This window comes from Kwoniella dejecticola, chromosome 2 (assembly GCF_000512565.2).
Source record: "Kwoniella dejecticola CBS 10117 chromosome 2, complete sequence".
Classification (NCBI taxonomy): domain Eukaryota; kingdom Fungi; phylum Basidiomycota; class Tremellomycetes; order Tremellales; family Cryptococcaceae; genus Kwoniella; species Kwoniella dejecticola.
In genome coordinates this window covers 807,940-830,141 of record NC_089302.1, presented here as the reverse complement: position 1 = coordinate 830,141, position 22,202 = coordinate 807,940, and the positions used below count along the sequence as shown (strand labels likewise).

The window sequence follows — 22,202 nt, the reverse complement described above, 5'->3', positions numbered from 1 at the left end:
TCAGTCTGTTAGGAAATAGTGGGTCTGTAAGATTCCTGTTGACTATCTGAGGAAGCTGGACGTATTCTGACTTGTGGTGCTGAGAGGAAGAAATAAGTGTCACCGTTACTCGTTAGTCATTGATCGTTGATCGTTCATAGACAGACACACCGGTGTGGCGTCATAGCCGGAGTGTCAACGCGATATAAGAGTACAGTTCAGATCACGTGACTTACATTTCGCCCTTCACCGGCTTTCCTCTTGGGTATTGCTACTCGCACACCAGAAATTGCTCAAGTCACGCACTAAATGGAGAACAGTTTTAATTTTTGTCTGCAAATAGAAAATTTGTAATCGGCCGGTCAAAAGTCAATACAATCTTTCCTAATGGCATATGTCTTATCCCTGTACCTCGGAAAACACGCTTGTTTGATAAACATGTGGCATCGGCATGGCTACCGCATGTCAGGTTGCACCATACATCTTGCACCAGTCAACACCCTATGCATAACCCCTCTGGTTGTTTCCCAGCGTCCAAGAGATGCATACTGGGGATTTTTAAATGTACACATAATTTGGCATATGCATGCATCAGTGACTTGGGCCCAAAAAACACCTGCGATGTTGAAGCCTTAATACTGCCCTCCATTTAGTGCGTGAATGGAGCAACTTCTGGCGTGCGAGTAGTAAAACCCTTCCTCTTCCCTTCTTAGCTGGATATCCCATGATATGCTATACTTCCCATATCTCACACCTCTGACGAGGCCTAAGACCGCATCTTCTGAAATTCCTGAAACATGCAGCTGAGTACTAGCTGGGCCATGTCGATTCACGGACAAGCGCGCTCGTGGCAGCGAGGTAAGTGGCACTTATCACCCTTCCTTCCCTTCTCTCCCTCCTCCTCGCCCTCCTCACAAAAACGAGTCCTCAACGCGATTTACATATCGATCACTTGCAAACAAGATATCTACCGATACCCACGATGCATAGGATCTACAATGGCGCTACTTAGAAATTGATCGGCTTGTCATACGAAGCCAAGGCCGCTTCTTTGAAAGCTTCCGACAAAGTCGGGTGGGCATGACAAGTTCGAGCGATATCTTCAGCTGAAGCCTTGTATTCCATCGCCAGAACTGCACTAGCGATCATTTCGCCCGCATTCGGCCCCACGATGTGACAGCCCAGGACCTGATCAGTCTCTTTCTCAACGATAAACTTGACGAAACCCTCCGAATCTTGGTTAGTTTTCGCTCGAGAGTTGGCGGCGAACGGGTATTTTCCAATCTTGTAGGCGACCCCAGCGGCTTTGAGCTCTTCCTCGTTCTTCCCGACCCACGCTACTTCCGGGTGGGTGTATACTACCGAGGGGATAGCATCGTAGTTGACGTGACCGTGACCTGATTTGATAATTTCAACAGCGGCGATACCTAAGAAACCAGTCCTGTCAGTCAAAATCCTTCTATTACGTAATATCACGGATGCCCCGCGACGAAAGCCATGTCGCGAAACTCAACACTCAGACTTACCCTCCTCTTCAGCCTTGTGGGCAAGCATAGGACCGAAAGTGACATCTCCGATACACTTGACTCCCTTAGCAGAGGTGTTGAATTGGTCGTCGATGACGATTCGGCCTCGCTTATCGGTTTCTACGCCGATAGCTTCAAGGTTGAGACCCTTGGTGACGGGTCGTCGTCCGATAGCGACCAGTACGACATCGGCTTCGAGCTGACAGGCACGAAATCCATGTGAGTCAGCCTGATTCAAGCGCATCCGAGTTTTACGCGTGAAAGCCACTGGACTCACAGTCTCCTCTTTACCACCTTTAGCGGCATCGACCTTGAGAGTGACCTTGTCTCCGTTGCGTTCACCGCTGATCACCTTGGTGTTGAGCTTGAACTTGAAGCCTTGCTTTTGAAGGATCTTCTGGAATTGTTTGCCGACTTCACCGTCCATACCCGCACCAACCGCACCGAGGTACTCGACAACAGTGACTTCAGCACCTAATCTAGACCAGACTGAGCCCAGTTCGAGACCGATGATACCACCACCAATGACGACCATCTACGAGTGATTTAGGGTCAGCGCTCAGTCAATAAAAATTGCTCCAATCTGAGTGCCAGAGTGCGATCTTAGCTCAAAGTAGGTCATGACAATGCTCACCTTCTTGGGCACTTCCTTCAAGTCCAAAGCACCAGTACTCGACACGATCCTCTCCTCGTCAATTTCTATACCAGGGAAAGGAGTAACTTCCGATCCAGTAGCAATAATCACGTTCTTAGCTTCCACCTGAGTCTCACCACCTTCTAACAAGTTGACATTTATCTTTGAGGGCGAAGCGAAAGAGGCTTCTCCTTTGATGTAATCAACGCCGTTCTTCTTGAACAAGTAGGTCTCGATACCGCCGGTCAGAGCTTTAACGGACGATGTCTTGGCAGCCAACATCTTGGGTAAGTTGAGTTTGACCTCGGAGACGTCGATTCCTCGGTTTTTGAGATCGTGTTGCGTTTGGTGGTAGATGTGGGAGTTGTTCAACCTGCATCAATCCACCCAATTTGAACGATCAGTAAAAAAAAATTGCGGTGATTCGCTCGGAGAGTCCGATGGTGTGGTTGAGATGAAATCACTTACATAGCTTTAGATGGGATACATCCGACATTCAGACATGTTCCTCCTAAAGCTCCTCGTTTCTCGATACAAGCGGTCTGCAAAATCACATCACACATAGATGAGTCAGCAATCGGTCTTTCCGTCTAGCATTGTCCTCGAATATCTCCATTCCGCTGCGCTTCCTCTTCGGCCACTTCTTCTATTTCGCGATCTTTATGATAATCGATAGCATTTCGCTTAGTCACCTTGCCACCTCCTTTGGTCTGAATGTCGATTCCAAAGACATCAATCCACCTTCCGACAATCGTCTGTCCATCTCATGGCTTTGCATCCTCCCACTGCTCTTTTCGCCTTTCATTGATAGACCTGGACTGCAAGCAAGTCAAGCCAGACCCACCTTGAAACCCAACTGAGCAGCCTTGATCGCAGCTACATATCCACCCGGTCCTCCACCAATAACAACCACATCGTAGGGATCGGAGGAAGTTGCCAGTCCCCTCGATTGCAGGAAAGTCAATCGGGGTAATGTAGAGGACTTGGAGAACGAGGAGGAAGGTTTAGACAGGGGTCGAAGGAGGTTTTGAGCCTATTCAAAATCCCAAATTAATTATGTTAGTTGATCAGTATCGATGTTGACATGACATCTTCGTACTTCAGTAGCTCACACGGAGCTATGCAGTGCTGACGTAGACTTACAAAAGGTTGTCGGGAGAGCATTTTGACGAGAGTACTCTATGCTATGAAGGGGTCAATGACAATGAGCGAATAATGTTAGAGTGGATCAAGTGAATGATGATAAATAATCGAGATGTTCGTGGACAGAGACGGCAAATCCATGAACCAGGATCAGCTGGGTGACAGAGTAAGTTACTCCTAGCCGTGCCGATAAATCCGCATGGTCAATGTGGCACCACCGTACAAACCAAATACCCCATCACAGCAATACCCGTTGGAAATCTCACTATTCGCGCGGAAAGCTAAGATGGAAATCATGCTTAAATCCAATTCGTACTTGAGTAAGATTGGAATTAACGAAGCTACCTGGTATCTCGAGCTCTAATTCGACATCTGCGTCACATCTTTGATCAACCTGCATGAAATTCGTTCGTACATCGGCCAGAGCAATAGATCCGGGATCAATCGGTACTCGAGGTCCAAGCGCTTGGACGTCGCGGTCTATATAACGCAAGTTGACCCAACGCGGCAGATCTAACCTACTTGACAGGAGGATCTCACTCATTGCAACACACTTGAGTAAAAGGATCGTCTTCTGGATTAGCTGAGTTGGAAATGATCAGAAAGTTGGAGCTTTGAGTTGACTTCGGGCAAAAGCGTGGATATCGTGGATCTAGCTGAGTGTACACTTGTATAATCAACCTTTGTTGAAAGGACCCCTTGATCCTTATTGTCCTCATCCTTAAGTCCTTGCACAAAACGCGCTTCCCATCATATCAAAGTCAAAGTCACGTTGCAAGTTGAATGATACCACTAAACTAACCAGGCAGATCATGGCACTCAATACACGCCGAATCCGGTCGATCTACTCACCCTCAATATCCCTTCACCTCTGTAAGCTTGGAGTCGGGGAAGCTCATCACATTGGCTATGCTAATTGGTTTATAGCTCATCGAGAACTGATCATAATCCCCCTGTTCTTGCTAAATCACATACAAGTAACCTCTCTGCGTTTAAATCGGTAGGGTCAAATCATTCCCGTCTTCTGCAATACCGCCAAAGGACACCCCTCAAACAATTCTTCTCCTGCTTTTCATTAATCTTAATTCCTCATTCATAAAACCTTACTCCATTGTCAACTTTTCTTCGATAAGCCCTGCTCTTGGTCAAGCAAAGTGAATCAATTTGCCACCCAAATCGCCACTTGATGACCAGTAGTCTACCTAAACACCTGATCACCTGACCAGTCCACCAACCAGGCGAAACTTTTCCACTCGGATTCCTTTGTGATCCGTTCATCTCAAGATGGCCAAAAAGAAGAAGAATACCAACGCCAATACCGAAGCTCCCACAACGTCCAAAGCTCCTTCAACTTCCGAACCAGCTGATGCTGAAACCGCTGCCGCTACTGCCCCAGACGGAGAGAGACCACCAAGTCAACACCATCATCATGACCACGAGCACCACCACCACCATCATTCGCATTACGCCCGCTCCGTAGATTCGGAAGGGAACGTCAAAGAGACCAAGACTGAGATTGTAGAGATCAAAGAAGTGAAAGAAATCCCTGCGGACGAAGTGGTCGTGGCCGAATCTGAGAAGGCGTCAATAGCACCGCCCAAGTCCAAAGCTGCCTCACAATCGCAATCACAATCACAAGTACAGTCACAGTCACAACAACCTTCACATGTATCTGTACATACCATCAAGAAAACCAAATCTATCGCTCCTCCCTCTGCTCCACCTGCCCAATCCACGAAAGCACCAACAGTGAAACCGCCCACTATCGCTCCGTCCGTCAAGCCGCCTTCAACAAAAGCCCCATCTGTCAAAGCGCCTCCTCCAGGTTCACCTACCCCATCGCACAAATCGTCCAAATCCGCTAAATCATCCCACCATCAACCGGAAGTAATCGTCAACGTCACTATCCCTCAGCCCCCTCCTGCTGCTCCACCAATCATCGTTCAACCTCCGCCCCCTCCAACTCCCTCACCCGCTCCCCCCGCGCCAGCAGAGATAGTCGAAGAAGAAGTAATTGATATACAGGAGAAATCAGTCAGAGGAACACCGCTTGTGGTGCCTACCGAGATCCCACCGACACCGAAAGCTCCGACCGTTATAGCTCCAACTCCGAAAGCTCCTTCGATCAGATCTTTGGCCCCTCCGAAATCTGTTAAATCGAAAGCCCCGACTGTTGTTGAAGAACCAGAAGAGGAAGTGGTGGAAGAGACCAAAGTCGTGACTACGACGACGACCACTACAACTAAGAAAAGACCGCCTAGTCCACCTAAAACTCCTCAAGTGATTTCGACAGATTCTCATTTTGTAGAAAACATCGAGCCTCCTCCTCCTCCTCCATCTGTGACAAAGTCAAAGTCCGGCAAATCGAGCAAGCCGCCTCCTTCAGCTCCACCTCCTGCTCTAACGATTGCACCATCAGCAAAGAGTAAGCGAAAAAGTCTACCTCCTCCTTCGGTTCCAGTCACTCCGATCACGCCGACGCCAATGAAATTGCCAACGCTTTTCAAAGGGTCTTCGGGAGGGGGAAAGAAGCCTATGAAAGTCATTGAGACTACCACTGTCGAGAAGATCATCGTACCCCTTGATTCTGATGGGGAAGAGGAAGTCATAGTGGAAGAGAAGGATGTCATTGAAGAAGTCGACACTGCGGCGACAACTGTCGGAGGGGCAACGACGAAAGGTATCGGAGGTGCTCGAAGCGCTGCTTTGACCGCTACTCCCGGAAGAAGAAGCGGTACTAAAGGTGGGATCAGGCCTATCCCCATGGGTCAGTGTTACCTCCCCTTCTCCTCCTACTCCCCATTCTCCGATAATGACGCAATTGTAATGCACTATACATAGGACGTGTGAGCTGACGGGTCGAGTGCGCGTGTTTCAGTCGACTATCAAGCTCTCATTCAATCTACTCCACCTCCAAGCATCAAAAAATCTTTCCCTTCTTTACCGCCCGCAACAATGACTTCTTCTCCTTCTCCCCAAGGACCGAAAACAATCGTCACCTATTCTGCCCAGCTTGATAGGGATTCACAAGGCAACGGACATCTTCACGCTAGGCTGCGAGATCATACGGGCGTAGTGAAAGACGTCGATCCGACAATGCCTCCAGCCAGCGTCATAGGTTCACATCCTTTACCACCTACAACATACGCTCAGACTTCCTACACCCCAGCCACGGCACCTGCTCCCACCATAGTACCTCCAGCACAAGGTGCGAAGACCATCGTCACGTATAGTGCTCAGCTCGATCGAGATTCACAGGGGAACGAGCACCTTCATGCGAGGTTGAGGGATCATACGGGTGCAGCAAGGGATGTTGATCCGACTTTACCTCCTATGTCAGTGATGGGTGGCCAATCTCAACAAGCAGCACCAACAACATATGCACCAGCACCGACGATCGCACCGACTACGGCTGTAACGCCGGCACCACCACCGGTTGGACCAAAAACGATTGTCACGTTATCTGCGCAATTGGACCGAGATTCAAAAGGCAACGAACATTTACATGCGAAGATGCGGGATCATACAGGGGCAGTCAAGGGCTTAGAGCTAGATACAGGTGAAGGAGGAGGAGCAGGGGGACTGGCGGTTGTTGAGACTGAAAAGGAACGTAAAAAGCGTGAAAAGAAGGAGAAGAAGGAAGCTGAGAAGTTGGCTAAGGAAGAGGCAAAAGCGAATGCCAATGCGAACCCGTATAGACATGTTGGTGGAGTCGTACCCCCACCCAAATCTGAAAGGTCAGTGCGGCCTCTTCTGTCAAACCCACAGAGACTTTGTTTTGGTACAAGATGAAGCTGAATCTATTGATGGATTATCTAGATACGCATATCCGCCTGCTCCGACGGTGATCGAGCAAAATGCGAAAGAACGATATGCGAATAGGTTCAATAATGGGCAAGGTGGTGCGCCTGGAAGTGGTTTCCAAGGGATGGGAATGGGCATGGGTGGTGGTATGGGCGGTATGGGGTGAGTAGTGCATTCTGCATCTTGTCAATTCCTTCGTCATTTCTTCGTTTCTTCTTTGCCTCATTGGTCCATGGCGCCTTGATCCGAGGTACTTTGATAAGTCAACTTCTGAAACACCCTTGAACCCTTGCACCCTTGCACCCTTTTCTGTTTCACCACTCGCGTTGATAACGGACCTCTCCTGGTAATCACTCAACGTGCAAGGGACCATCCTTTGATTCAACTTATACACCTGACTAACGCACTGACCTGTTTGACATCATACTCGACCTCGATCTCGATCAAATCACCTCAACACAACATCCATAAATTTGTAAATTTGTCATTTGTAAATTGTAATTTGTTGTACTCCTTTGTCAATATCGTCTCTCTCTATATATAAACCTTCTTCCATATAAATTCTATACTTTCACACTGTAATTTATACCGAGTCATCATAGACCTCCTTATCCACCAATCGCACCAGCTTTGTATCCTCGCCCACCACCTTTAGTCGCTCAACGACCACCGATGTTCGGTCCGCCAATGATGGGTATGAACCCTATGATGGGGATGGGCATGGGCATGGGAGGGATGGGAGCCATGGGAATGCCAATGATGGGTATGGGTATGCCAATGGGGATGTCGATGCCCATGGCTACCCCCATACCTGGAGTCGTACCCGGTCAACCAGGTATGGGATACTATAATTCCATGCCTGGACGATTCGGGAGAGATATGTTGGGAAGAGGTACGCAAGGTCCTGGGATGTGATCTGCTCGAACGTATGAATTGATTGTCTCTTGTCTCCTGAATCCAAAATCGCACTTGACCTATCGGACGAGAACAGATTTCGCTGGTCCAGGTGGTGTTGGTTCAAGGTATGCGCACATCATCTGATTAGTCATTTCATTTGTAAACACCCCATTTCATCCCTCTGTCTATATCCTATCTTCGGGTTGTCATTCATCGCTCCGATGAGCCAGATATGCCACCAGCTGTCTTCATCTGGTCGCACTGGTCTGATTTTCCCGTACCATTCTCCCACGGCTGCAGCACGTTCTACGGCACCCTTTCCTGCAGAACTGAACTCTTTCCTCCCTCATACTTCCCGTTCTCCAAGTTTCCACGCGGGCGTCCAGAAGATGAGCTGACGATAGGAAACTATCTTTCCAATAGTCAACCGTATCGACCACCCGACCCTTCAGCTCTGCCGCCCATGCCGTTCGGATTACCGTTCATCGCTCGACCAGGACAAGAAGGCTTCGACCAGTATGGCAGAATGCGTGAGTCCATCGGATCTCATCGGTTTCGAAAGATCTGGGACTTTGTCTTATGCTGATCTTGTTGATGTTGATCAACAGTCCCACCTAGTTTACCAGAAGGTATGTCAAGTTCCCTGAGCCCAAACTTCAACTCTCAAGCTAAGTCTGAGATCGAAGTTAAATTGAAGTCGACCGTCTTGACCCAGTTGAGCTGATTATTGCATGTTCCTTGGGCCCGATATAGGATGGGACGGCTGGGGTCGACCATCAGTATCTACCAACCCTCAACTCAACGTTCCAGGCGGGGCCGCAGGCGCAGGAGCACCAGCTGCTGCACCGGTAGCAGCCAATGCAGCGGGAGTGCCCCCTGACCCGACCCAAACTCAGACTCAGCAAATGCCACTTTCCTCGGGCATGTACGGCTCTGGAAGTGGCAGTGGACCGACTTCGATGTCAAGCACGTTAAGTTCAAGGGGGACGGGCAGACCTGATCAGTACGTCGGCTGGATGAACTATTACCTCTTATCTTCTAAAAGCCGGATCGATGATCCCAAAGGAGTTGAGGATATTGGATTTCGAGGGGGATGGAACCCTGTTAAACCGAAGGAAGAGTCGGGTTGAACGCATGCCACCACTTGGATGTACTGTACTGTTCATCCTCCGAGTGGATGATGGCTGGAATCTGACTTTGAGATTTGATGGGTCTCTGTGTCTCTGAGAACTTTTCGACTGTAAGCATATACTCCAGAACAATGCATTATTGATACCTCGTTTCCCTTTCTCCACCTGTACGATTGCAGACCAGCATGTTTCGATCGACCACCGGCAAAAGCAGACTCGTATTTCCGCTACGACCAATTCGAGGCTTTCTCTCTACCTTGTTCGAGCTTGAACTATCCTCATCAATTGCATCTCCCGCCGGAATTGGTCAGCCACGATGTCAACGAGGAAGACTGGTGAGTTCGAGTTGAGGTCTGAGTTTCGGTACTTTTGGTACGAGATTCTACCCATTGCTATCGTACTACGACCAAATCATATTGACTAAAAGCCGTTCATCGCTGATAAAAAGCTTTGCTTCCTTTAAATCTGCTCAGGACCCGGTTCATCGAAGATCTGACTAAAGAAGCCCTCCAAACCGCTCGTCATCCTTTACATCTCCACGCTCGCGGGGGGCGGGGTACAGGTCCCGAACCAGTGTTCACCGAGGTGATCCATTCACTGCTCGCTTCTTGGGCCGTGGCATTTTTCAGTCCTCGAGGAATCAAGATATACGCCGTATCTACTATGGACGGGGAACGGATCTTACCTGCTCCCATAGAGCCTCCTATGTCCAAGAACGGTTATCGACACGCCGAGGAGTTCTCAGATGAAGAATCAGATTACGACGATTATATTCCTCATCATAATCACAGATATACTGGATATTCGCCCAGCAATTCAAGAGATTTATACGGGTTCGAAGATCTAAGTGAAGAGGAAGAAGAGAGAGAGGCGCAAAAACGGAATATGTATCTACCGAGAATCGAGAGACAGTATAGGAAATCTGAAAGAGAGATAATCAAGAGAAGAGAAAAGAGAAGGAATAGAAGAGAAGGGGAGTTGAAGTTGATGAATAAACGAATAGGTAATTGGGAGATACATTTCGTGTGTTCGACCCCGACGATCTGGCAGAAGGGCGCCAGACCAAGAGGGTACGGAGAGCCGGTGATTAGATTGACTAGGTAATACAGCGCCAAAGCTGTATGTGGGTAAAGGGAAGAAGTTCCTGCACTGAAAGGACGACAGAACCGGATAGGGGGAAGAGCGTTTTCTGTCATGCTGTATATTGTTCGAGAAGGAAGATACGTCAACGTGCGCTCACGGTATTGAGGGGCGTTGACCACATACAGTCACTTTCGTCCTCTACGGAAAAGTATTTTGTGGTATGTGTATGCATTAGACGTCACTTGTACAACAGATTCACACTTTACTTGCAATATTGTATTTTGTCATCGACGAGCAGGGTTTGTTTCGAATTGCATGGCATGACAGGTCCGAAACGGCGAACAGGTGAAATAAAGGGGGAGCAGGGACTACAACGACTGTATTGGGGAACACTATCGATCTGACTAACGGTGACAACGCCGATGGTAGTGTGATTTGCACTCAGTGTCGTCTGCGCTGACCAGTCGGATCTTCCGTAAAGAACGATATACTCTGGCATCAGTTGAACCATGATCAGCATGATCATATTCTTTTGGCTTGGCTCCACATATCAATCCGCATCCAGAAGAGGAAGACGCAGAGACTCACTTTCATATCGAGGTATTTCTTCAGGTCTTTCTTCCAACTCCTTCGTTTCTGATCAATCCCATTCGCAATGGATTTACTGATCAGTTCGTCAAAGCTTATCGGCTATTCCACGATGCGCGTCATTGAAGGTTAATGTCTCGATCATCGTGCAACAAGGTCCCAAGGTCAAACCAACTTACCTCATATCGTAAGATCCTCAACCACAATTCTTGATCGTTCATAATCATCTTGTAGAACAGCTTGTTCAATTCTTCCACTGTGATCGTTTTCGCCACTTTGCCTTTGGGCAATTCTCCTGCTACTACAGTAGACTCTGCTTTTCTTCCTCTTATTGAGGGCGCTTTAGGTGTAGATGCTTGATCTTGATTATCTCGAACGACCAAAGCGGATTCCTTCGATTTACCTTTCTTCGCCTTGTTCTTCCTTACTGCGGCTAAGGATACGTCGGCAGAACTGACACTTGAGTCCCTACTTGCCCTTGTAGCATTTCTAGGGGAGGCCTTTTGGTCCGCTGAAGTCTTCTTCCTGGATGATTTATTGACCCTCTGCGCCTGCGGAGAAGGGAGCGGATGCATGGCTTTCCAGCAATCTACTGCTATCTTGGTCAAAGAAGCGCGGTCGGTGGAAGTTCGATATCCGTAAGAAGTAATCAATTTCTGGAACACCATGACAACGGGTCAGCAAGCTGATTGGACTCGGTCATGAGTACAGTTCCAACCATTGTCGACTTCACTGACCTGGAGTTTCTTCAGGTCCCACGTAGAGTAGTCTGGCATACCTCGGTCCACAAGTTGAGTCGGACTTTCATTTTCCTCACATCCTTCTTCTTCCTCTGGAGACTCGCCCTCTTCGGCCGATTGATCATTGTCAACATCGTCAATCCGAACGTCCGAATCCGAGACAACTAGTCTAGCTTCTTGCGCGAGGTCTTCGTCGTTCCCGTCCCACGCCCATTCGAGATACGCGTCTCTCCCCCAATCTTCTTCGTCGGCCTCTTCCAGACCCGCTTCGGACGGCGCCACAGAAGACACTGAGATAATCTCCGCATCATCCTCTTGTCCAACGACTCCTGTAAATCCTGCTCCTGCCTCTCCTTCCCATGATAGTAACGCTTCATCGCCCCATTGATCATCCATTATCTCGATTTCCGATTCTGGGGAACTCGACGTTACTTCGTACACCACATGAGCAGTAGGTGTTGGTGTGGCTGAATACTCCCTTGGTCGCTTGGAGAGCGGAAGTTGAGCTTTGGGCGTCACAGAATCCATCGAAATCTGTTCAGTGATCTTCAGCGGTGTATTTCCACCCTCATCTTCAGGCTCATCATGACCAGACGGCGAGCGAACAGCCTTTCCTGGTAAAATGGTAGTCACCCTCGGCGAAGGGAGAAGATCATGATCAGACGAAACCTCTTGTCCAACCTCCTCTCCCTCGATTGAGAGATACCCCTTCGCCTCCCCATCCGAGCGCTGGGGCAAGGGAGAATGTCGAATTGACTTTGATTCCGGAGAGATCCTCATCGACTCGCGGATCTCCCCATCCTCGAAAGGGTTTCTTGGTTTGTACCATATCCATATTCATATACATATCCATATCCAGCTCGTCCGTAGGCGATGGCAGATTATTGACTTGACCTTCGTCGTGATCGTTGTCGTTGTCGTCCTCGAAGTGGTGTGAGATGGATCGGGACCGCTTTTGCGATGGTGGGGGCAATGGTATATCCAAATCTTCCGAATGATTCGAGATATTCTGATTCTGCGATTTTGGTGAATCTGGGGTGGGGGTGACGGGTGATCGCGATGGAGAACCTGATGGCGATTGCGATATACCGTCTCTGGACCCTTTCTTTCCGTATATCCGAGCTAGAGACGATTCACCCAAAGATTGAGTTGAGGGTAATTGGTATTCACCTTCCTCCTCGAGCCCATCCTCACCAAACCGGTGGTGCTTGGCTTTACGTTTGCTCCTACTAGGAGAAGGAGTGCCGTTACTCATGCGCGAGATGGAGTTCGTAGATAAAGGTGAAGTGGCTGTGGGTGAAGGAAAACCTAATTCTGACTCTGATCCTGATTCTGGCGGGGGCGAAGAAGGACCTATAAATTCCCTCAACCTACTCCGGACCTCTTGATCCCAATCACTCCTATCTTCTATCGGTTTGACACTGGTCACGTTCTTCAGGCCAATCGTCAACGATTTCTTGCCTTTACTTCCGGCTCCAGGTCCGCCTGGGCTTCCCGTGGATGCGAAATTCTCGGCAGAGTTCGTCGCGGTCACAGGGGAAGAGATGGACTGTCTGACGTGTAAATCTAGCAGGGAAGTCGGTTCTGATGATTTGCTTTGTTCTCTCAACGCTTCGTCGATCAGTCTTTGCAAGTCTGGAGGTGGATTTGGCGGTCTGTATAAAGGTGGTCTGCAGATGGACATGTGTCTCTGTTTAACCAAAAGTCATCAGCACAATTTCAAGAAGGCATCATTGTTGATCAGATGAGGTGAAGAGATGATAGTGTGGGACTCACCCATCTGGCTGCTCCAGAATCGGTCTTCTTGAACCTCACTTTACACACCGCGCAATTGCTTAGCTGGAGGAGTACTGCCGTCTTGCCTAGCCATTCGGGCACGGGTAGTGGAACAAGTGCTAGGTCAGGTAAAAGCGGTAATGATGGTGTTGGTGTGAGTGTAGGTGTACGTATTGCCGTTCTGGTTTTCGGCTGGGATGGATCTTTTATCTTGGCTTTTGCTTTACCTTTTCTCGTAGTCGACGGTGATGCTGATGTGGATGACGTGGATGATGTCATAGAAATAGCTTCGACAGATGCATCTCTTCTAGAACCCCTCGATACTGACGAAGCAGCAGAACCCGACGTATGATTGTTGGACGTGGGCGCAGATGGATCTATAGAGAGTGATCTCGACTGAGAATTGGTAGAACCTCCCGTAGGTTTCAATTTGTATTTCTCCACCAAATTAATCATAGTCGATCCCACATACACCGGCTCATCGTCTTCATCCTCATCATCATCGTCTAATGTGACTAACGATTTCGACTTCGATCTTGATTTCGATGTCGATGTCGATGTTGAAATACCTTGAGCCCCCTTCCCACCAGTTGACCTGGTACTTGGAATTGTGCCTGTGCTTGCACTAGCTCGTCTCGTCGTAGTACTTTTGCGATAGTTCGAAGGTCCAGCCACAGCAGTCGAGCGGTCGAGAAGGACAGGTTCGTCAGATGACGTCGAAGAGGTCGAAGAGTTATGCGTCAATGCGCGAGGAGGAGGAGGGCCTGACATTTTGTTGGTTTCGTCTTTCGTCTTTCTGGCATCCATGAGAAAGACGGGAGCGCAGCGAAGCGAATGTACACTAAATCATTGGGTTATATGGATATGCGAATGGATCGAGCAGGCAATCGTTGGATGTAAATTCCATGTAAATGTCAAAGTTAATGTTGAAAGCGACTTGCAATGTCAATCACGTCGATCGTCAAATGATCCCCGAAACGCGTCGGATTCGAGATTTTGATACGCTCCAATATCACTTCTATGGGCTCTGGATGGTCTATTGCTGTATGCTCCTACTGTATACTAAGCAGCAGATATAGCGATCGAGTTCGTTCCAATATCGTTTGTATGCATACAATGTAGATATATACTGTATCAAAAGCAGACTGGATTGACGATGAATGGATAATGCAAGTATGTTCATGAAGAGGAGTTCAGTCAAGATGATTTTCGGATTTGTTCTTTATGTGTTTATGTCTGAATGAATGATAAGAAGAAAATGAGATGCTCATATGCTTTACTGACTGCCGTAATCGGATTCACGTTAGGCTCTTCATTGTTATCCCCACGTTCGCTTCGCCGAGCTACCTTTACGGAACAGGCAGCCGCTATGACTTCTGCACATTTACTTTCTCCGCTCCCGGATCAGGGTTATCCAGCTTCTCTTTACTCTGTCCATTTCCCACGATCTTCGGGCCATCTCCACCTATGCTCTTCGCGGGCGGCGGAGGAGCCGCGACTCCCAATTGTCCGAACGAGGAAGTCAGACCCTCGACTCCGGGTCCAGATCCGGCAGAGGGAAGAGGAGTAGAGTCGTTGGCAGGAGACAAGAGCGTCGAAGGCGATATGAAGTTTGCCTGTGTGGCTGATTCTTTTCCAAGTATCGTCGTCGCCGAAGGAAGATTTTTACTTGCTTGTGATTGTCTTACTGAAGGAGGTGGTTTGATAGATGATTTTACTGATCCAGGAGGTGGAGGTATTAGCGTTGTAGGCGGAGGAGGAGCAGCCGAATCGAAAGGCTTGAAAGCAGGTAAAGGTGCACCGGCTTGAGGATCTTCGTTCGAGATTCCGCCCAATTGCAGACCTTGCGATCGCCCGTTGGCCGTCGTCACTGGAGGCGCAGAGATAGGGGACCTCGAATGACCACCCTGAGATTGCGATGTAGATATCCTTGATGGACCGGGTCCTGAGATTCTGTCCATCGGCATACCAGGACTCGAGTGCATTCTGGGATCGTATCCAGGCCAGGCGTTCGCGGAGGAAGTGTTTGACGGAGAGGGTTGCAGTCCTTTACCCAGCTCTAATTGCGCGTATAGCCTGTGGGGTGATAATGGAGCACTGATTGTCCCTGAGGTTGGCCCATTACCACCTTCGTATGCTGATGCAGATCTTCTTGAGGTGGGTGCACCCCTGTAGGCCCCGCCAGGCGTTTCAAGTCCCCTCGACACAGTATCTCTACCTCTTCCGCCCCGTTCGCTCAAACCGAGATCGTCAAACCCTAAGCCTAATCCACCAACTCCTCCCAGGTTCGAGCCTTGGGATTGCAGCCAAAGATCTTGTGCGGAATATTCGGGGAAATCATCGTCATTTGATTGGCCCCTTCTTGCGCCCGGAGCGTCAAGCATACCTCCTTGACCAAAACGGTCAAATGGCGCCTGAGAGTGACTTCGGAAACCATTATTGACGTGTGGATTGTTGAAGTTGCCCCTGGTGGCCGACAGAGCACGAGGCGCAGGAGATGCTGATCTTGGAGCTCGATGGAGGTCATCGTCACGTTCTCTGCATAATTCGGCGAGAGCGAGGACCGCTCGGTCAGGACGTTGGGTGAGGATCTAGACGTGCGAATTCAGTACTGGCGATTGATGGCTTTGAGCTGATGTACTCACTCTGGTGGCCCGCATGAACTCTCCCCGTATCTGAATGCAAGAATCCCGGTCAGCCCACGAAGTTCGACAAAGATCCACCAAAACTACGAGCACCTACGGTATAAAGACCATCTTTGGTCACCGTCCTAGCCACATTGTAAGTCACTTCGAATGGATCCTGCACAACATGTCAGCTTGGTATGAGGGTCAACACTGTATCGTAACTCACTTCGATGCACAGTCTGTTTCGGTCTCTAGCCATCTCATTCAAGCCACCAACATCGATCTATGCATGATCGTTAGAGTGCGTTCTCGCTGCCGAGAATTGCAAAGAACTTACATCGTTCACCCAACCTTTACTTTCTTTGGTCAATTGACCGGCTCTCAGCGATAGCACCGAATTGTTGAATTGGAAATCATGTGAGAAGAATCGGAAGAAGTCGATCAGTCTGAGTAAGTTGTATTCAGGTTGAGTTCCAGCTTCTTTGGCGAGACTATCGATGATTTGTAACGAGGGTATCATTGAGAGGCTGAAATTCTACTCACAGTTCGCCAACGCTCTCAAAATTGACTGAACTCCATTCCCTTCTTAACGTCTCGACATCATCGAAGAAGTACACATTTTTTCCTTCGAGCATCACTTCTTCCTCTTCCATCGGCCTCATAGGCATGATTCGTTGCAAATTTGGTAAGACCGGTGGTTGCTTGACGTGGACAAGGTAGTAAAGGACCATGAGAGTGAATCCATCTACGCGTTTGTTTCGAAATCGTCAGCTCAATTCCACCATTCCAACACCTGATTCTTCGACTTACAGGATGATAGGGTTCCTCTATATGGCGAATTAATTCTACGTCGTTTCGACCAGACTTTGACTAAACGAGCATATCGCATTAGCCTTCCGTACACAATCAGTCTCTGAAACTACTTGAGCTTACGGAACAGGACCAAAGTTCTAACTCTTGCAGGGTCGATAGTAGCGTAAGTCAGGAGCAATCTAGTATTCTCAATGGCCAATCTATTCTCAATCCCTATATCACAAGCGATACCTATCATTCACATAATGTATCAGTACGCTTGAGCACCTCGATTCGAAATATGGCACAATTGAGACTGAGAAACGTACCGAAAGGCAAAGCAGGCGAAGGGGCTAATTCTAATTTCAGTATAGGGATTCTAGCTCTGGGTAACGGTTTAACATTGAAATTTGTTTCCTGCAGAAATCGAACAAACGCAATCATTCTCATCAGCTCGAATGACAGATTCAAAATCGAGCGAAAAAGAAAAGAGGTGGAAGCTTATAAACTTACCCTTTCAAGAAGAGAAGCCATCGATTCGACAAAGTTTCCAGGCTCAATAGTTGCGTTTGGGTCATCGATCAATACCACCAAATCCATATCTATCATTTCAATCACGTCAGCCCTGGAATGGAGCTCTGAACCATTCGAAAGTGTGTACATGTTCACAGACACGTACCAGAATTTCGCAGTCCGAACGAATTGCAACTACTGCCGAAACTCAATAATCGAGCTGACGGTTCTAGAGTCTTGATCAATTTTTCAATCAGGCCTCGGACCCTGAAGAAGTATCGAGAAGAGAGTGTCAGCTCGTCGTTCCGTGTCCATGGCGTCACCCGTATAAGTGATGTAAGATAATTCGGCCGGTCCATGGCAGGAAAGAAAGGCTCGGATGAAGTGTAAAAAGAGTGATGATGTATTACAGGCAGTAAGTCTTCGTGCAGGGTTACGGGTTCAAGAAGCGGGACTCTTCGAAGATGAAGCAAGGCCTGAACATTGACTCAACTCACTCTTCTTTGACATTCAGCTCCTCGCTCGTCGGTAATAGAGGCAGCACGAAGCTGAACAAGGACGTGGAGAGATCATTGAGGAACCGTCGATGGAGTACACCGGGGTGCATCTTGTCAGGCATGAGGGGTGGGTTGATGGTTGCAGGAATTTGGTTGTCTTCTTGACCAGGCTGTCAGGTTCCGATCAACGGTCATCCTCACTCTATTGTCACCGTTCTGGTAACGAGTAGACAGGTCGTGTCTCGATGTGATAATTAAGAGGGTGTTGATGAGTTGTGAATGCAAACTCGGCTTACCGAGAAGTCCCAGATCCAGCTAACTATAAATCGATCAATCTAATCAACAGCCAATGCAAAGCGCGAACTAGCAATGTCACACAATCAGATCTTCTTTACTCTCTTCTTGCTGGTCTCTTCTGCCCCAGTAGCAATGTGATTGTCGGTGCTGATGTAGGTAGGTGGTCGTGAGGTCAAAGTTGGCGAAATCAGTGACGCGAATAATTCTCCACTTCTATTAGACTTGCGATTGGGATCCGAGACTTTTCTTAATATAAGAATTACGTATCTGAAGAGAGAGGCTCTGGATTGTACTTTGCCTTTGGTGGACTTGATCAGGTCAATGGCTAGAATGGTATCTTATATCGTAGAACGGATGATGCGGTAATCTGGACCACATGTCTTACTTTGTACTGCACGCTGTACGAGATTGATGCACGTCGATAATTATTTTCCTACGCCCAATAATACGTTAAATCCTGACTGTGGTGAACCGAGCGTTGTGGTGTCACGTGATTGGTATAGGACCAAATTACTCCTATACAAGCGAAGAGGAAGCGAAGCATACATGAATGCATGCGTGCCACATGAAGCCATCGCACACTCATGCACATGCACAAATCATGACCCAAGTGACCCGTAGAAAATGCATCTTGGTTGATATGTCGATAAAATCATATATGATTAATTGTGACATATGACATCTAGTCGTGAACATCCGTAATCAAATCAACAATTCAACATTTCAACAAAATGCCAAAATGCCAAGAAGAAAATGCCAAAAGTGTTTAAATATCTATCACCTGTTGACAGCTCGATCACTACCTTGCAATAAACTCTCAAACAGGCCCATCGCCGATTTCTCATTTCTAAGTTGTATCATATACACGATCCCTGTTCTTTTCCCCTTATCCGAGATCTCTACAGCCACACCAGTTTTCGCGACTCGTTCCACTCCGTCCGTAAGAACGATCGTACTGATGATCATCTGCGATTTCGAACTATCATTCTCCACTACTAATTGTTTCAAGGGCGGTCCAGTTTTCTGTACGTATAATTTCAATTTCCCTCCACCTAGAGATTTCCATTTTTGATGTTCCTGTTTCAGGAATACCTTGCATTTCATCTGTGCCGAAATTATCGTTGGGCCCGTCAAACTTGTGATTTCTTCTTGTTCCTCCTCAGGTGGGATATCGTCTTCGTCTTCATCATCACCTTGCCCATGTCCATCTTGGTCTACTTGATCCGATGTCAAGGGTGAAGATCTTCCGATTCCACCTAAACCAGGTCCAGCCCCTGGAGCAGTCTCGAAAGACGAGAATCTAGCTGAGGGTGGTTCAGGCGCGCGTAGAGGTTCCAAAGATCTAGACCTCGCTATCATGTGATTCCCTTGAGCGAAAGGGGCGACTGGCATTTGAGGATGACCTTGGTCTGACGAGAACGAGCCGCCAGGCCCGGATCTGCCAATCCCGATTGGGGGTACAGGCGGTAGGTCGTTGTTCATGTTCATACGCGGTGCAGATTGGACGGATCGTCCGGATGGAGATCGAGGTAAAGGCGCGCCGCTTCCTGGCATGAGTTGAGGGTCCGACGATCGATCAAACGCCATACCTGGCATAGGTGGTATCTGAGGCGCGTGCTGTTGAGGCGGAGACTGCATATTGTTTGACTGAACTCGAGATCGAAGACTCGCTCCTCGAGGTGGGAGGACCGCCATTGCCGGAGCACCAGGTGCTGGAGCAGCATTATAAGGTGGTTGAGGCATTGCTTGAGGTTGAGGTGGAGTAGGTCCACGGGGCCAAGCTATAGCTTCGCCCGGTTGTAACGATATTTGGTTCATCTGGGACAGCAGAGCATTGCCGCCCAATGGCATAGGTGGCATATCCGGTTGGTCATTCGGTCGTGGACTGGTGGATGGTGAGGAAGAGTTCGAGAATGGACTCGGATATCGGAGAGGTGGAAAGACAGACTCATTGGACCTGTTCTCAATCGATGTCACAGAAGGGGATCTCGGATCAGGATTGATAGGTGAAGGTGCGGCAGTAGAAGGTCGAGTGACTACGAAAAGGGTCAGCCGTCAGCAACTTTTTCTTGCAAACACAGCTTTGATAGGATTTACCACCTGAAGCAAAATCTATGCAGTCAATCAGATCTTTCATGATCTGGTCTCTTGCTATATCGGACTCGGCATGAATAGTGAACGTTTCTTTCTTCATGATCATGATGGTCAATACGTTGGCTGGATACCGACAGAATCCATCAGCCACGTCGCCGAAATGCACCATCGGGTAACTCACCTTGTTCACCCTCGGCTACCATGAGGTGCTTTCCAGCTAGGGGAGGGTAGCTCAACCACATCTCAGGCATAGGACCACCATGTCCAACCCTCTCAGGCTGTTCCCGCGCGACTTGCTGAGCCTTCGCTGCCTTTTCAGACGCCTCCATCCATTCCGCTACCAAGAACAGGTCCGACAAGATGAATATATGAGCCCGACGATGTGTGACTAGCTGACCGGTTGAGTTGGGCGTGAAGTATACGGTAACATCATGCGACGATCGAAGAGAACGGGTAAAGGGCAGTGTCGGTGGGTTCATCTGCAATTTGCATTTCTTCGGTGTCATCGAGAACAGATCGATAGTCCGTTCTGAATCGATTCTGAGTTCTAGATCAGAAAGAGGGGCGCTAGCTGAGGTAGGCGTGGGACTCGATGTGCTGAGATTGTTACTGCCGGATGTGGTAGATACCTGGATATGAGGTCTTCGTTGCGGCGACTGTGTTATACTGGTCATGTTGGTCACAGCTGAACCTCCAGAGTTTCGATCTTCGATTCGACTGCTGAAAGGTGAAAAGCTGATCCATCAGTCAGACAACTTTTCACGCAGCATTTTGGTTTCTGTTCTGTCGGTGAATTTGAAGGTCAACTCACTTTGTATGCGATTCCATCGAGCTATCCATCGCACTGCTCGTCCTGCTGATTCTTTCCTTCTCAGACCAGCTCTGTTGACGAGAATTAGGATTTGTCCCAGCCGAACTCCCATTCCCGCTTGTCCTGTTATCGTCTGAAGGGGACAAGTCATTTTCGGAAACGTCCATTTCCAATCTGCTTTCCACTTGGCCCACTAATCCTTCTAATCGCTGATTGGCAACGACCAGCAACTTGTGGTCGCTTCTTCCTTCCTTCGTACTTCTTAACAATCTAGCGTAGAGCTTCCGATAGTATCTCAGTCTTGTGTATGGCAAGATGAACAAGGCATCCAGAGACCATTGATTCAGAGGTGGTGTGGGCGAACACGAGGCAGAAATTTCGTTCAGTATGCCGGCGAGCAATTGATTGCGCGTGACAGGTTGGTAAGAATCGAATCCGGCCAAGAAAGTTGTGCAATATTTATGGTAGGCCGGCTCAAGATCATCAATCTGGCCCAGACGACCCAGTTTTCACCAATCAGCGCCTGAAACACGGTTGGGTATTTTGACCGGTTGGGTATTTTGACTCACCCATCTCATCAATAGATCACCCAAAGCTTTCGGACTTGAAGGATTGGGTCCAATCTCTTTCAATTTCTACAGCGAGGCAGACGAGATCAGCTCGAATGACTAGCCCAAGAATGGAAACGCAACTTACTGATCCAAATGCTCGATTCGCTCTATATACAGCTTCAACGCACCGGAACATCGCATCTAATTTTGGAGGGGGAAAATCCTTTCTTGACCACGCAGCAGCGACTTTCTGCAGACCCGAAAGTAAAGCAGACTCATCAGTCTTGCCAGAAAATTTCTGCAGATGGTAGGTGTGTATAACTCACTCTTATGACCAGACTCAATTGTTCCACGTAGAACTTTTCGCTGTCTATCAGATCAACCAGAGGATTCCGCTTGGACCCTTCACCGCCATCATCCCTCGTAGCACTGGGATTACCAGTTCCATGCACCGATGCTCCGGATGCGGATCTGGAGACTGATGCGGAGCCCGATGTCGAGCCTGACAAGGATCTAGGTTGGGGCATCTGCATATTGCCGTACTGCCCGTTACTTGTCCAGTGCTCTTGCTCCATCAACGGTGAGGGTACAGGCGAGATGGAAGGTGGCTGAGATGGATAAGCAGGGTACGTCGGTCGAGAGGGCCCTGCAGTCGAGGTTTGGTAAGACGCCATGATGGATTATCGGTACCTACTCAGTATGTGTGGGCGTGTATTGTAG

At 48.5% G+C, this 22,202-nt stretch overlaps 6 protein-coding genes across 6 annotated transcripts; 1 reads left to right on the top strand and 5 right to left on the bottom strand.

Moving 5' to 3' along the window:
• Positions 1-987: 987 nt before the first annotated feature.
• On the bottom strand, positions 988-3,303 carry I303_101753 (dihydrolipoyl dehydrogenase; the record flags this gene model as incomplete). Its single annotated transcript, XM_018405458.1, has 7 exons — positions 988-1,406; positions 1,506-1,704; positions 1,783-2,040; positions 2,140-2,512; positions 2,608-2,681; positions 2,984-3,172; positions 3,283-3,303. The coding sequence occupies 7 exons, from the start codon at positions 3,301-3,303 to the stop codon at positions 988-990; spliced, it is 1,533 nt and encodes a 510-aa protein (XP_018265739.1).
• Positions 3,304-4,566: 1,263 nt separating this feature from the next.
• On the top strand, positions 4,567-10,217 carry I303_101752 (uncharacterized protein; the record flags this gene model as incomplete). The annotated part of the gene is made up of 11 exons (XM_065968410.1): positions 4,567-6,049; positions 6,161-6,580; positions 6,812-7,019; positions 7,102-7,248; positions 7,689-7,978; positions 8,078-8,108; positions 8,407-8,513; positions 8,592-8,612; positions 8,737-8,986; positions 9,293-9,448; positions 9,587-10,217. 11 exons carry the CDS (start codon positions 4,567-4,569, stop codon positions 10,215-10,217), a joined length of 3,744 nt encoding a protein of 1,247 aa, XP_065824482.1.
• Positions 10,218-10,637: 420 nt separating this feature from the next.
• I303_101751 (uncharacterized protein) lies at positions 10,638-12,052 on the bottom strand (the record flags this gene model as incomplete). The annotated part of the gene is made up of 4 exons (XM_018405460.1): positions 10,638-10,688; positions 10,785-10,886; positions 10,964-11,440; positions 11,522-12,052. The coding sequence occupies 4 exons, from the start codon at positions 12,050-12,052 to the stop codon at positions 10,638-10,640; spliced, it is 1,161 nt and encodes a 386-aa protein (XP_018265741.1).
• A 130-nt stretch (positions 12,053-12,182) lies between these two features.
• Positions 12,183-14,071, bottom strand: I303_101750 (uncharacterized protein; the record flags this gene model as incomplete). Its single annotated transcript, XM_018405461.1, has 2 exons — positions 12,183-13,214; positions 13,301-14,071. 2 exons carry the CDS (start codon positions 14,069-14,071, stop codon positions 12,183-12,185), a joined length of 1,803 nt encoding a protein of 600 aa, XP_018265742.1.
• A 596-nt stretch (positions 14,072-14,667) lies between these two features.
• On the bottom strand, positions 14,668-17,839 carry I303_101749 (uncharacterized protein; the record flags this gene model as incomplete). Its single annotated transcript, XM_018405462.1, has 12 exons — positions 14,668-15,891; positions 15,946-15,975; positions 16,043-16,102; positions 16,154-16,210; positions 16,265-16,373; positions 16,471-16,672; positions 16,738-16,797; positions 16,861-16,971; positions 17,049-17,136; positions 17,233-17,321; positions 17,399-17,499; positions 17,730-17,839. 12 exons carry the CDS (start codon positions 17,837-17,839, stop codon positions 14,668-14,670), a joined length of 2,241 nt encoding a protein of 746 aa, XP_018265743.1.
• A 964-nt stretch (positions 17,840-18,803) lies between these two features.
• I303_101748 (uncharacterized protein) lies at positions 18,804-22,156 on the bottom strand (the record flags this gene model as incomplete). Its single annotated transcript, XM_018405463.1, has 7 exons — positions 18,804-20,062; positions 20,124-20,243; positions 20,302-20,837; positions 20,932-21,419; positions 21,501-21,566; positions 21,628-21,732; positions 21,809-22,156. 7 exons carry the CDS (start codon positions 22,154-22,156, stop codon positions 18,804-18,806), a joined length of 2,922 nt encoding a protein of 973 aa, XP_018265744.1.
• Between the last annotated feature and the right edge of the window lie 46 nt (positions 22,157-22,202).